This window comes from Mus caroli, chromosome 3 (genome assembly GCF_900094665.2).
Source record: "Mus caroli chromosome 3, CAROLI_EIJ_v1.1, whole genome shotgun sequence".
NCBI classification, from domain to species: Eukaryota; Metazoa; Chordata; class Mammalia; order Rodentia; family Muridae; genus Mus; species Mus caroli.
In genome coordinates, this window is record NC_034572.1 from 138,785,624 (window position 1) to 138,799,593 (window position 13,970).

The following is a 13,970-nucleotide window of genomic DNA, read 5'->3' on the forward strand; positions in this document are numbered from 1 at the left end:
CTGTGCCTGCTGCCTTGGGTATCAAGGAGGATCTGTATTGTGATGGGACTGTTGGCCATGTTTAGGGGATTCAGCTCAGAGCACCTTCCAGAACTAACGGTGGGCCGGTTCTGAAGCTCAGAATTAGGCTTGATGATGAACAGAGCTGTTAATTCATGGACCTTAGGGTATCCTTATTTTTAAAAAGCACCAGATAAGTTTGAAATCTGCCTCTGGTTGAAAACTACTGGCCTGTGTACCAACTAGCTCCTGCCCAACTTTTCGGCAGCCTCTGCACAGTTGAGCACTACTGATTGGAGTGGTGACATACAGGGTGCAGTAGATGCACAAGCCTCACTGCCTGAGAGCACAGAACAAAACCCAGAAGAGCAGTGTGCATCGTGACCACATCCCTGACAAGAGGCAGGTGAAAGGGGAAGAAGGACCTACCTTGGATCATGGTTTAAGAGGAGGGTACAGTTGTTAAGGTAAGGGACATATGGCACAGTTCATCTCATCAGGTAGATCAGATACAGAAAGACTGGGGCCTAGAAGTGGGGCTAGACTGTAATGCTCAAGGCCTGTAACCCCAGCAACCCGTTCTTCCAGCTGTATCCCACCTCTTAAGGTGCCATAGCCTCCCCAGGCTGGACCACCGGCTAGAGAGCATCTTATTTATTTCATATCCTGACCTCATCAAGGTCCAGGACACATTTAAAAGGAAGGGGAACAGTTTTGTGCTCTGCTGGTATGATAGCAGCTCCAAAGGCCTAGGGACTTTAAGACAGTGGAGGTAGTTTGTGTGTCTAGAGCTCAGCGTAGTGAGTCCTGGTGGGCTGCCGACAAGCTTGCCATTCTACACCAGGCATGAGTCATGGTGGGCTGCGGACAAGCCTGCCGTGCTACACCAGGGAGTTTATTGAGGTAAACCCCTTGGACAGGGACAGGCGATCTGTAGTCTGCCCCTCCTGATTTCCTGCTGATTCCTAGGGTGTCTCCCTCTTCGGCGTCCCCTCACCCTCTGTGCACGTGTACACACAGCTCATCTGCTCTCCATCCTGTCTCTCGTGCCTCAGTTCCTGTAGTGCTCATTTTCTCCACAGTTAACATGAAACAGATGTCAGCATTTAACACCACCTTTTGGTATGCATATATCTGCTCTTCTTCCTCTGTCTGTCATGGTGTCCCCATAGGGGCATCTGAGTATTTTGGAAGGTATATTTTGTGTGTGTGGAGCCCTTTGATACTTTTTAGAAAAACTTGTATTCCTGAACCTTACCTAGTAAATGGCTCTGTGCTCCCCAGTCTTGGACCTAGCCAGTTGTTCCCAAATGCCACTCTCTTCCTTCTACCGCACAGCCAGTAAGAACGGCCTGCTGTAAGTGTTAAATGTCTTTTCAGCTTGCCTTCCGTGGACTGCATGCATTTTCTTAGTGTGCCATCATTCACTCCAGAACCCCTAGCTGACCCTGTTCCCTGTGACCACGCAGTGCAGTGCTCCATGGGCAGAATATAAAACTGGCCCTTTTGAAAGTATTTTCATAATGATGTGACACGAAAAATTGTGGTTTTCCTTCTCAAACTTATTTTAATAGAAACTAAGTAACTGAGCAGATCCTTTGTATTCATGCTTCCAGAAATACTTAATCATGGTATTAATCCTAATAAATTATTTTTATGAGGAAGCATTGCATTTATTTTTGAGAAACTTTAAGTTTTCACCATGAAAAATACTTTAAAGGTCAGGAGGCTGTGAGTGAAGGATTGTGTAGCTGTTTCATGCATTTGCCCTTCAAGGGCTTCCAAATTTGGTAGATTTTCTTTCAGTTTTCAATTAAAATAAGATTTTATGGCTGCAAGTGGAACAAAATGCTTATATTCCTAAAATTCCATCAGATATTACTTGATGTTTCTAAATGTCCAGACAGTTGGCAGTTTGCATCCATCTTCCTGTCTGTTGCTTATGAATGAAAGGTGAAGTGTAGTGTCTTGGTTTTTTGTCAACCTGACACAAACCTGGGAAGAAAGAGCCTCAACTGAGGAATGAAGTGGCCAGACTAGCTTGTGGGCATGTTTGCCATGTTTTCTTGATTGTTAATTAATGTATGAGGTTCAACCCACGGTGGACGAACCATCCCTGGGCATGCTGGCAGGAGCACTGGAAGAAGAGTGGCTGAGCAAGCCAGTAAGCAGTGTTCATCCATGGTCTGCTCCAGTGTCTGCCTTTCTGTGCTGGCTTCCCTCCATGCTGGACTATGACCTGTAAGACAAATATTCTTCTCTCTTGTTTGTCGTCCTGGTGTTCATCCCAGCAAAAGAAGGCAAACTAGAACATCTAAGAAGAGAAAACTAGTCCCTTACCACATAGGATGCTTGATGATGCATAAAATAGAATCCCCAGGTCAGAACAGCGTGACAATCTGAAATCTCATGTTGTCACTCACACTGTGCACAGGTAGGACTGACGGACCTACCTCGAGGATATTTCAGTACAGTGATTTCTTTACAGCACCAGGGGCCTGCTTTCTTTATGATTTTCTCATGGTGTTCTCTTTGCTTTTCTTGTTTTATTTTGGCACACACTAGGGCCTTCAGTGCGTCTTCTGTGGTATGAGCTTAATTATCATGGTCATAAAACCGTACTAGTTACAACCTATATTAAAGCAGATGTCAGTAAGGAGTACAGGGGTGACCTGGAATCAAAAACTACCCAGTCCCTAAGATAGTGTACCCAGGAAAGTACTCTGACAGAGGGTGCGAGTCCAGGAAAATGGAGGTGAGCGGTAGGGATGGGTGCCAAGGAGGCAGTTGTAATGCCCACTGTATCTTGAAAAATTGTTCAAATATGGAGGTAAATATTCACAGTAAAAAATAATTGTGATATATTTGAATTGGAATTACTGAGAAGTGGTTTATTGTTGAATTTTTATTTCTGGAAGTATTTTCTTTCTCTACTATAATAGATTACAGTATGGATTCTAGGGCTATGATACCCTGTTCAAATACCGCCTTCCCAGTTGGCAGCTGAGCAGTCATCTCTGAAAACAAACCTTTCCACCTTCCTGTTTTCATCTGTAAGATGAAATTGCATTTATGTAATAGTTAGGACTTAGAAATGTAGGACCCTACTTGACTCTAAACAAATTATTATCGGTATTATTATTGTTTAGTTAATAACCAATAGTTTGTAATTTTTATAGAGTGTTCGGAAATGCAGACATGTGGAAGATCTTTCTTTAGTTTAACCTCATAATATCCCTTGTTATTAAAAATACCAAAGACCAGGTAATTTATTTATATATATGTATGTATACATATATACATACATACATACATACATACGTATATATACACAAACACACACACATACCCCTAGAGTTTAATTTTCATGACTATGAAGATTAAGAGCTTTTTAAATTTAATTTCGCTACTGTTTTAATGTACATATCACACATGTATGTGCACTCTTGGAGGTCAAAGGAAAGCCCTTTGGAACTGGAGTTTTAGGTAGTTGTGAGCTGTCTGATGTGGGTGCTGGGAACTAAGGCTGGGTCCTCTGGAAAAGCAGCAAGTACCACTGAGCCTTCTTTCCAGGCCCAGAGACTACGAAGTCGTAAGAGAAGCAAGAAGGCGTCACTGGCGATCACATGGGGAGACAGAACAAGCCATCCAGAGAGGAGCATACGTTCATAATCCACTATCATGTGCATGGACCGGTGCATACTCATGTCATCTGGGCAGAGGCCGGTGCTCAGCTGTGTCTCAAGCTCCAACTCAGCACTGGTGCGGTAGGAAACGGGATTCCAGCACAGGAGCCTTGTTGGGCAGCTCCAGACTATCTGAGGAGACATTTGTATCTAACACTCAACTTAAGGTTCAGGCTGACATCATATCAATGTGGTTCTCAAATAGTTAGAAATACTTCTTAAAAGCACAAACAAAGCTAGATATGGCGGCACAAGCTTTCATCCCAGCATTTGGGAGGAAGGGCCAGGTGGATTTCTGTGTTTGAGGTCAGCCTGGTCTGTCTACAAATTGATTTCCTGGACAGCCAGAACTACACAGTGAAACCCTGTCTCAAAAATCATGAAAAAAAAAAGCGGAAGAACATACAAGGACCAGTGAAATGGCTCAGTGAGGAAAGGTGCCAAGTCTTAGGCATCTAGTTTAATGCCCAGGGCCAACATAGTAAGAGGAGAGAACCAACTCCCACAGGTTGCCCTGTGGGTCTAAACAACTTTGAAAGTCCCACAGTCTTTACATAGTCTTAAAATTTCAACCTCTTTTAAAATCCAACGTCTTTTTATAATGAAAAGTCTCTTAACTGTGGGCTCCACTAAAATAGTTTCTTCCTTCAAGAGGGAAAATATCAGGGCACAGTCACAATCAAAAGCAAAAATCAATCTCCAACCATCCAATGTCTGGGATCCAACTCACGATCTTCTGGGCTCCTCCAAGGGCTTGGGTCACTTCTCCAGCCATGCCCTTTGTAGCACACACGTCGTCCTCTGGGCTCCAGATGCCTGTACTCCACTGCTGCTGCTGCTCTTGGTGGTCATCTCATGGTACTGGCATCTCCAAAACACTGCGTGATCCCCTTCAGTCCTGGGCCTTCAATTGCAACTGAGGCTGCACCTTCACCAATTACATGTTCAGGTGAATTTCTTTTTTTTTTTTCCCTTTTATTTATTTATTAGATATTTTCTTTATATACATTTCAAATGCTATCCCCAAAGTTCCCTATACCCTCCCCCCACCCTGCTCCCCTACCCACACACACCTGCTTCTTGGCCCTGGCATTCCCCTGTACTGGGGCATATAAAGTTGGCAATACCAAGGGGCCTCTCTTCCCAGTGATGGCCGAGTAGGCCATCTTCTGCTACATATGCAGCTGGAGACACGAGCTCCGGCGGTACTGGTTAGTTCATATTGTTGTTCCACCTATAGGGTTGCAGACTCCTTCAGCTCCTTGGGTGCTTTCTCTAGCTTCTCCATTGGGGGCCCTGTGATCCATCTTATAGATGACTGTGAGCATCCACTTCTGTATTTGCCAGGCACTGGTATAGCCTCATACGAGACAGCTATAACAGGGTCCCTTCAGCAAAATCTTGCTGGCATATGCAATAGTGTCTGGGTTTGGTGGCAATCCCCGGGTGGGGTAGTCTCTGGATAGTCCATCCTTTCGTCTTAGCTCCAAACTTTGTCTCTGTAAATCCTTTTGTGGGTATTTGTTCCCTATTCTAAGGAGGAATGAAGTATCCACCCATTGGTCTTCCCTCTTCTTGATTTTCGTGTGTTTTGCAAATTGTATCTTGGGCTAATATCTACTTATCAGTGAGTACATAACTAATGACTTCTTTTGTGATTGGGTTACCTCACTAAGGATGATATCCTCCAGATCCATCCATTTGTCCAAGAATTTCATAAATTCATTGTTTTTAATAGCTGAGTAGTACTCCATTGTGTAAATGTACCACATTTTCTGTGTCCATTCCTCTGTTGAGGGTCATCTGGGTTCTTTCCAGCTTCTGGCTATTATAAATAAGGCTGCTATGAACATAGTGGAGCATGTGTTCTTATTACCAGTTGGAACTTCTGGATATATGCCCAGGAGAGGTATTGCTGGATCTTTTGGTAGTGTTATGTCTAATTTTCTGAGAAACCTCCAGACTGACTTCCAGAGTGGTTGTACAAGCTTGCAATCCCACCAACAATGGAGGAGTGTTCCTCTTTCTCCACATCCTCACTAGCATCTGATGTCACCTGAATATTAGATCTTAGCCATTCTGACTGGTGTGAGGTGGAATCTCAGGGTTGTTTTGATTTGCATTTCCCTGATGATTAAGGATGTTGAACATTTTTTCAGGTGCTTCTCAGCCATTCGGTATTCCTCAGTTGAGAATTCTTTGTTTAGCTCTGAACCCCAGTTTTTAATGGGGTTATTTGAATTTCTGGAGTCCAGCTTCTTGAGCTCTTTGTATATATTGGATATTAGTCCCCTATCAGATTTAGGATTGGTAAAAATTCAGGTGAATTTCTAATAAAGAAGTATTTTAGTTTTTAAAAAATGTAAGGATTACTTCCAGTGTTTGTCTCACTATTATATGGTTCTTCTCAATAAAAATATCTTTGGTTTTAGTCGTGGAAAATAACAAATCAAATATGAAAGATTTATTTAATGCAGACCTATTCTTAAATAGGAACGAGGGTATTTCATGTCATACTCTGAGACTTAGAAGTACTTCCCTGCCTCACTGCAGAGCCCTGCCCGTGCCCTAGGACTAGTTAGCATTCACTGTGTTAATCTTTCCTGACGATGGAGGTTGTTTCCGCTGGCCCTACTGTAGCAGCGGTGCAGTGAACGGTTACCCATATCTTACTCCTTATCCGGTCCTTCCTCAGTATAAATTCATAGGAATGAAACAGATGGGCAAAAACTAATACAGTTTTAAATGATTAATTTGTATTTATAGCTTTTTGTGAAATTGCGCTGCCAGAGGCTTTTATCTATGTGTATTCTGGCCAGCAATGGACAGTGTATTTTTCTCCATATTCCTGGTGCTACTAATTTTCAGAGTATATCTTTAAGTCTGATAGCCACCACGTGTCTTTTCTGTGTGCATTCTTTGCATTGCATTTGAACAGCCCTGCAGTAGTACCAGTTATCAGGAGCTGGTGGCTTTGGATTTGTGGATTCCTTAGGATTCTGATAGAGCTTCAGGTTAAAATGGCAGTGTTTAAGAATAAAGTCAAGAGGGCTGGCGAGATGGCTCAGTGGTTAAGAGCGCCGACTGCTCTTCCGAAGGTCCTGAGTTCAAATCCCAGCAACCACATGGTGGCTCACAGCCATCCGTAATGAAATCTGATACCCTCTTCTGGAGTGTCTGAAGACAGCTACAGTGTACTTACATATAATAAATAAATAAATCTTTAAAAAAAGAAGAAGAAAGTCAAGAATAATTGAGTGCATGATCATAGAGCCCTCTGCCAGTGTCCTCATCTACATCTTTTATTGAAACTTGGAAAGGAAAGGATTATCCTTCACAGTTCCAAGTGAGTGAGGGTTGGTAAATACGTATAGCTCCTGGATATAAATATTGCATAATATTGATATTCCCTATTTCATACTTGTTTTTCCATCATTTTTTATATTGTTTTCTCCTCCCCCTCTCCCCAGGGAGCCTTTCAGACACTCGCTGCCCTGTGGAGGCTCCTGCAGTAAGGTTTTGTTGACTATCCAAAAAGCACTGGGACATTACTGGCTCTGTTGCATGCATGGTGTGTGTGTATGAGAGGGTGTGTGTGTGGGTGGGTGTTTACTTGTCAGTATTTGGGGAAAGATAAACTGTCACCACACCCTTGCTGATTGTTCCTCTGACACCTTTGGCTTCTTGGGACTGCAAGAGCTGATTGTGAGTGAGTTGCCCAGAAAGGGATGGCACTGTTAGTAATTGTGCCTACCGCTTCACTGAGCTAGCTAGTCAGCTGTGAACAACTGACTCGGGTTGTTTACGTTATGTAGAATGTTCTAGGTGGTATTTTCATCCTTGAGAAAGTGGATTTGCCAAGGGTGCTGTGTTCACTGTTGTTGAATGCATCTGACTGAATCTGGGGAACAGTGAGTTGAAGCTAAGCCTCTGTCCCGATACTCTGTTATGGCCGTGTTTTCCTTCTGGGGATGCCGGGGAGCATGGTCAGTTATTGTCAGACCCGGAAGCCTGAGTTCTTAAGACATCTGGTGGGTCAGTCTGGGCTCTGATAAATGTCCTCCAGTGGTGTATGGAGCAGTGAAGCGGCTGCTCTAAAATATCGGCCTGCCACGATTGAGAAGCACTGAACTAGCCTGATGATGGGAGGATTTCTTGGAATGTGGCTTTAGGAGACACCAGGTAGCATTCTGGCTTTAGTATATGTTCATGGTTTAAGCCATTTGTGTATCACCATATGTAATTGTGAAAGTTGAAAACAATTCTTTGGAGTCTCCAGAGCAGATTTGATTGTCTGTGTGTATCTGTTTCTTGTTGGTTATCACTTAAGTTAGGCCTACATGAATTTCAGTTAAAAAGTCTTCAGGGAAGAGCCAGTGAGGTGGCTCAGCGGGTACAGCTGCGTGCTATTCCCTCAACTACTTGCTTAAAACTAATAACTGCTGCATCTGAATTCAGGTCTTTGTCTCCGAGACACTAGACATCAGGCTTCTGTATTAGTAATGTGTGCTTACTGATGTTGTTCTATCAAAAAATAAAAATAAACTAAACCAAACTCAGTTGTTTCTTATATAATAATGGCACTGTAAACACAAACATAATCTGCACACTCTTTTCTTCAGCTTTTCCAAAACCTGCTGTATTCAAATGTGTGGTGACTTACTCACCAGACAGCATTTTCATTGGCGTACAGCCATTGCCTTCAGATAAAACGAAGAAGAATCCTCACTAAATCGTATACATGGAAGATGTACTGCTAAAGTTGTGCTTTTTAGAAAATGTTATAGATTTGGGGTTGTACTATTTACTACTACTGATCACTGCCTAGAAGAGATATAGCAAGCGGTGGCCAAAGTTTTCTTCTAAGACAAGCAAGTACATGTAGGCCAGGTCAGAGGCAGGTTGACCTCTGACCTCAAGTACAAACTGGCCTACATAGCAAGGCTTCTAGGCTAGCCAGGGCTGCATAGTCAGACCCTGGAACCCTGTTTCAAAACAACAACAACAACAAAAACAAACAGGAGAGCTGTATAAAGCCATCACTTCAAGTGAAGAGATTTACATTCCTGTAGTGGTGCTTCAAACAGTAGTTGGGTTTTTTAAGTTTCATTTTGTTTGATTTGGGTCTGATGAGCATGTGGTCATTTTTCTAAAAGCAAACATTTAGTGAGTTACGGTTTAGGTCCCACACAGACCAAAGTCTAGATGGAAAGCAGAGGCACTCTGTGTGTTTTGCTTAGCAACCAGCCTGTTGTGTCCTGTTTTGCTACTGAATGCACACAGTCATCCTCACAAGTGTGCAGACAACCAGCTGGACACAACTGGACAAGACTTCCTTCACCTGCTTTCTAGATGAGTCTGGAGGACACCAGCTCACTGTGCTTAGTCATGAGGAAATGTGAGTGTAAACTCCGAATGCAGGCTCACCCATCTCAAACACCCCAGCTATGAGAAACCACCTCCTAAGTCAGGAAGACAAACGTCCCTCGGGTTCAGAAGTTCTGTTCTTTCTGCTTATCAACCTTCCAAGTCCATGACTCCAGGACGTCGTTCCCACGGCTTTACAAAGTGGCAAGCAGCCCTGAATAAAAAGTAGTCAAGGTTTGGGAGCCGCTCTAGAAATTCCTACAGTGGAAACTGATCTGCTCTGTGGGCTTTGATTCTTCTCTACCCTAATCCGCTCATAATTGTTCTCTCCTAGGAAGCAGCAGTTTTGTTGGCATGTCAAGCTCCAGTTTCCTCAGAGTCAAGCAGAGTACATAGAAAAAAGGTATGTATGAGGCTATTCCAGTGCCTGGCAAATACAGAAGTGGATGCTCACAGTTAGCTATTGGATGGATCACAGGGCCCCCAATGGTGGAGCTAGAGAAAGTACCCAAGGAGCTGAAGGGGTCTGCAGCCCTATAGGTGGAACAACAATATGAACTAACCAGTACCCCCAGAGCTCGTATCTCTAGCTGCATATGTAGCAGATGGCCTAGTCGACCATCATTGGAAAGAGAGGCCCCTTGGTCTTACAAACCTTATATGCCCCAGTACAGGGGAAAGCCAGGGCCAAGAAGTGGGAGGCGGGGAGGTATGGGGGATTTTCGGGATAGCATTTGAAATGTAAATAAAGAAAATATCTAATAAAAAAAAATAAAATAAAAGGGAAAAAAGATTTAAAAAAATGAAAAAAGGTACGGTACTACCACTGTCCCCTACAGATGTCTTACTTTAAGGCTCTGGAATTACACAGGCAAGTGGCTGAATGAATAACTGAAGCTGTGCTAGTCACAGTGCAGTCCTCATTGGCCGTGATTAAGGGTCCTGCAGCTGAGCCCAGCAGCATGTGGATCAAATCAGCTACCATGCTGACGAGGTTCTGTCTGAGAGTATGGAAAACTCCAGAAATTTTAACCATTTCAGGAATGTCTAGAAAGTGGGTCAGACTTGAAGGGAAAAGTTAACCTTGACTGTGGCAGTGATTATTTGAGCAGGGAGCGTGATTTAAGGAAGGACGTGATCCAAATCAGGAGGTCTGAAACTGAGTGACTCCACGGGACATGAGAAATAACCAAGAATTCTGCTATAGGAAAACTCTGCTATAGTGATAGAATCCACAGAAAATATTATAGGTGTATGTATGAAACCTATGTGTATACATCATAATCTCTCCTACATATGCATGCATAAGTGCATCATCACTTAATATTATCAAGGCTTGTTAAGGTTGTTTAAGAATATATCCACGTATCACTCAGATTTTATTAACCATGCTGTGTGGTTCTAAGTGGATGTTAGGTGGTGTTCTCAGCATCTGTCCCCACTGTGCATTGTCTTTGGAATCGTCACGGGGAGTTAGCAAAGAATTTTGTTTCGAAGCAGAAGGCAGGATTGGTCTTAATACAGAGGCGAGTGAAGCAGAGGTTCAGTGAGTTAAATTGCTAAGATACATTAGTTTTTCAGGGGAGTCTTAATTTTGTTATGCAGCTTTTATAGAAATGTAAAGCTGTGTGCATATACAGGAAGGTTTGAAAACCTAATATGCTTCACTGCAGGGAAATTGGAATCAGCTTTAAGCCTGACTGTGGCTCTGGCTGAGTGAGCAGAACACTGGCTGGCTTGCAGCCTCCTGAGTGTTCCTCTGATGTATTTCTCTGAGAGTCATACATGTTTCAGTTTTAAGTTTTTAAAGTTTGAACATAGGTATACATTACAAGCAGCTTCATATTTTTATAAGTGACTGGTAAAGAGGTTTTCTAGATTTTTAAAGACTTTTATCACGTGTTCCTAGAAAGTATGTCTGTGCTTTTCTTCTGCAAAAACTTATCAAGAAAAACATTTTTATGCTATATTTTGCCAAGAGTAAAATAAAGAAATAAAGGGTCCTTGCCAGTATTTATACAAAATTTAGTAGTTTTAAGTTAACACTTAGTAGCAATTATTAATAATAATGTAGCTATTTTTCTTCTCTGTTGGAAAGAGTACCAGATGATAAAACTATTAATGAAATTCTAAAGCCTTACATCGATCCTGAAGAGTCTGACCCTGTGATTCGTCAGAGGTATGTTTCAAAAATCTTGTAGCTTTCTGACAAGATTTAAACTGTTGACTTAAATGTTGTATGAGTGTGCATGTGTGCACACGCGTGCTGCAGAACACACACAGAGATTATAGAGACTGTGGAGAACGGGCTCTCCTTCCACCATGTGCCTCTCAGGGTTGGAACTTAGACCACCAGGCTTCACGGGCATCTTTACCTGCTGGTTCGTCTTGCTGGATGCAAAGGTTAACGTATTTTTGGGTGTGTATTTATTATAGGAAGTTGTGGCTGTATTTAAGTATATTGTTGGAATTTGCTGAGGTTCAGTCACTGTAAAACTAGTGACACAGATGCTCCTCAAGTAGGCAGGAATGGTGTCAATTCATTTAACTGTTCCAGCAGCTCACACCCATTTTATAGGTGGAGAAACTGAGGCTTAAGTAGGTTCAATAACCTCCTGTGACCAATAGTCCAGGAAGCTGAGATTCAGACCTCTACAGGACTGAAGTCTACAGTCTCAGCCTTAGACCAGACTGCCTTTCACATTGAACTAAAAATTCTAAAACTTAAAGCTTTTCTAGTAACTGTGAAAGACAGGAAATTATTTTTCAGCCAAGTCCTCAAAGAACTAAGCAAGGTTACACTTTGCCTCTAGAAGTACAGCATGGCCAAAAGTGGGTAGCACAGCTTAGTGGAAAGTCTCTCCTGGATATGTGAGTTAAGTAGCTACCTGCCTGCCTCTGAACCGTGTGATCAGAGTAAACTGCTTCACCACCATGCTTTAAGTTCCCCATGGGTGATATTAGAATAATACTAGATAAAAAGTCAGGAAGCATGAAAGAGAGACGTCTAAAGTCTCTGGGCCTGGCGTGCACACGGCAGCGCTCTGGCAGGAAGCTTGGTGGTGGGTAGTTTCCAGGCTGTGCTCCCCGGCAGGAACCGAGTGGGTGGCCTCTTCTTGAGATGGGAGTGATTGTTTGATTCCTAGAGGGTTGAAGTTTATACCTGGTGGATCCTGTTGTTTCTCACTATTGAAGAAGACAGCACCAGCCAGACTCTTGCAAGCCATGCAGGAGCTGGGCCTTGTCTTTGGGACAAGTCTGACAGTTAAAGCTTGACTAATTGATAATCTAGTTATTATCATTGCTCAGATAGTTGGCATTGATGAAGAGGGTTTGTTACTAAATTGAAGGCAGTATGGTGGTAAGCAGCTGACTGTTTGCTGATACAAGTATGTTTTTTAGCATATGTACTGACAGAACAAGACTTGAATTTCAGATGTGTAACCTGCTCTGGTTCAGTATTGCTTTCACATCTTAGAAACCATCTTTTTCTCTCTCTCCTCATGGATAGCTGAATTATGAACATTAGCTGCTCATAGATGCTTAGTCTCTATGAAGACTATCTGGAAATAGATTAAAAATAATTTTTTCTTCCTCTACTGCATTGTTTTCTTCCAGATTGAAAGCCTACGCACAGTCACAAACTGGGGTCCAAATTTTAATGAGGGTCGAAAATATGCAACAAAATATGATAAGGTAAAATTGCTTCCGTCATTTTCTCTGTATATAATTAACTAGCTTGATTAGGTGAAGTAGCTAACTATTATACTAATTGTTTTGCTGTGAACAAAAAAAATCTCGAAATCTAAACTTACCACTTTCAAGTTAAAATACTAAAATAATCATACAATATTTATTATATATAAGTACACTGTAGCTGTCTTCAGACACCCCAGAAGAGGGCATCAGATCTTATTATGGGTGGTTGTGAGCCACCATATGGTTGCTGGGATTTGAACTCAGGACCTTCAGAAAAGCAGTCAGTGCTCTTAACCACTGAGCCATTTCTCCAGCCCCACACAAGTTTTATAGCAATCACCCATCTGGGTTTTTTGGCTTTTCAAGGCAGGGTTTCTCTGTGTACCTCTGACATCTTGGAACTTGGACCAGATTGGCCTCAAACTCACAAAGATCTGCTTGACCCTGTCTCCCAAGTGGTAGGATTAAAGGTGTGCGCCCACCACACTTGGCTCCAGTATTTTGAAGTATCCTCAGATGGAACCAAAAAGTCGCCCATATCTCAAGAATGTATGAGTTCCAGTGTTTATATTTATAATCTTGGAAGCTCAAAAGCTCACCTAATGAGGTGGCTGCTTCATGAACTGTCTTAGAAAGAGCCCCACATAAAAGGCAACGAGAGGGATCTGGCAAACCATGAGCTGAGAGAGAGAGCATTCCTGGGCTTTATTCACCCATGACCAGATCACCTGTGGAGCCATGGCCCCACTACTGAGCTTCGACACTCCCTGTGCTAGGCTGCTACTGAGAGGTGGGAATGAGGGAGACTGTGAGCGCACTGGCCATCTTGGTTCCCCAAATCTTTGACTTTAATCTCCTACACTGAAAGAAAGGAAAATATGGGGGGAAATATGTTATCTGAGATAACTACAAGTAGCGAAGGTAGTCACTGTCAGGGACTATACAGAAGGCTTGCTTAGTGTTTGCATCAGTACACGAATCTGACACCCACATTACTTTAACAAAATGAAATAATATTTATTTTAGTTATTATAGTCTGAGCTTGGCATGATTGCCTTGTACTTACTTATTCGGGTAGCCTGATAATTCAGTTTTACCAGATCTGGGGAAGGCCGCCTGTATTATTTTTATACAGTTATAAAACAAAAGGAAATGGTTTGCATTTTGGTCTTGCTTGTTTATTGATTATTTGATTTAAGTTGGTATATTGTTCCTGTT

At 42.4% G+C, this 13,970-nt stretch overlaps 1 protein-coding gene across 2 annotated transcripts in view; it reads left to right on the forward strand.

Moving 5' to 3' along the window:
- Nucleotides 1–13,970, forward strand: part of Znhit6 (zinc finger HIT-type containing 6) — a 32,771-nt gene that overhangs the window by 9,644 nt on the left and 9,157 nt on the right. For both annotated transcript variants that reach the window (XM_021158144.2, XM_021158145.2), the window contains 3 exons: nt 9,388–9,456; nt 11,152–11,232; nt 12,672–12,749. In XM_021158144.2, the coding sequence (XP_021013803.1) occupies nt 9,388–9,456; nt 11,152–11,232; nt 12,672–12,749 (228 nt within the window). The remainder of the gene's footprint in view (nt 1–9,387; nt 9,457–11,151; nt 11,233–12,671; nt 12,750–13,970) is intronic.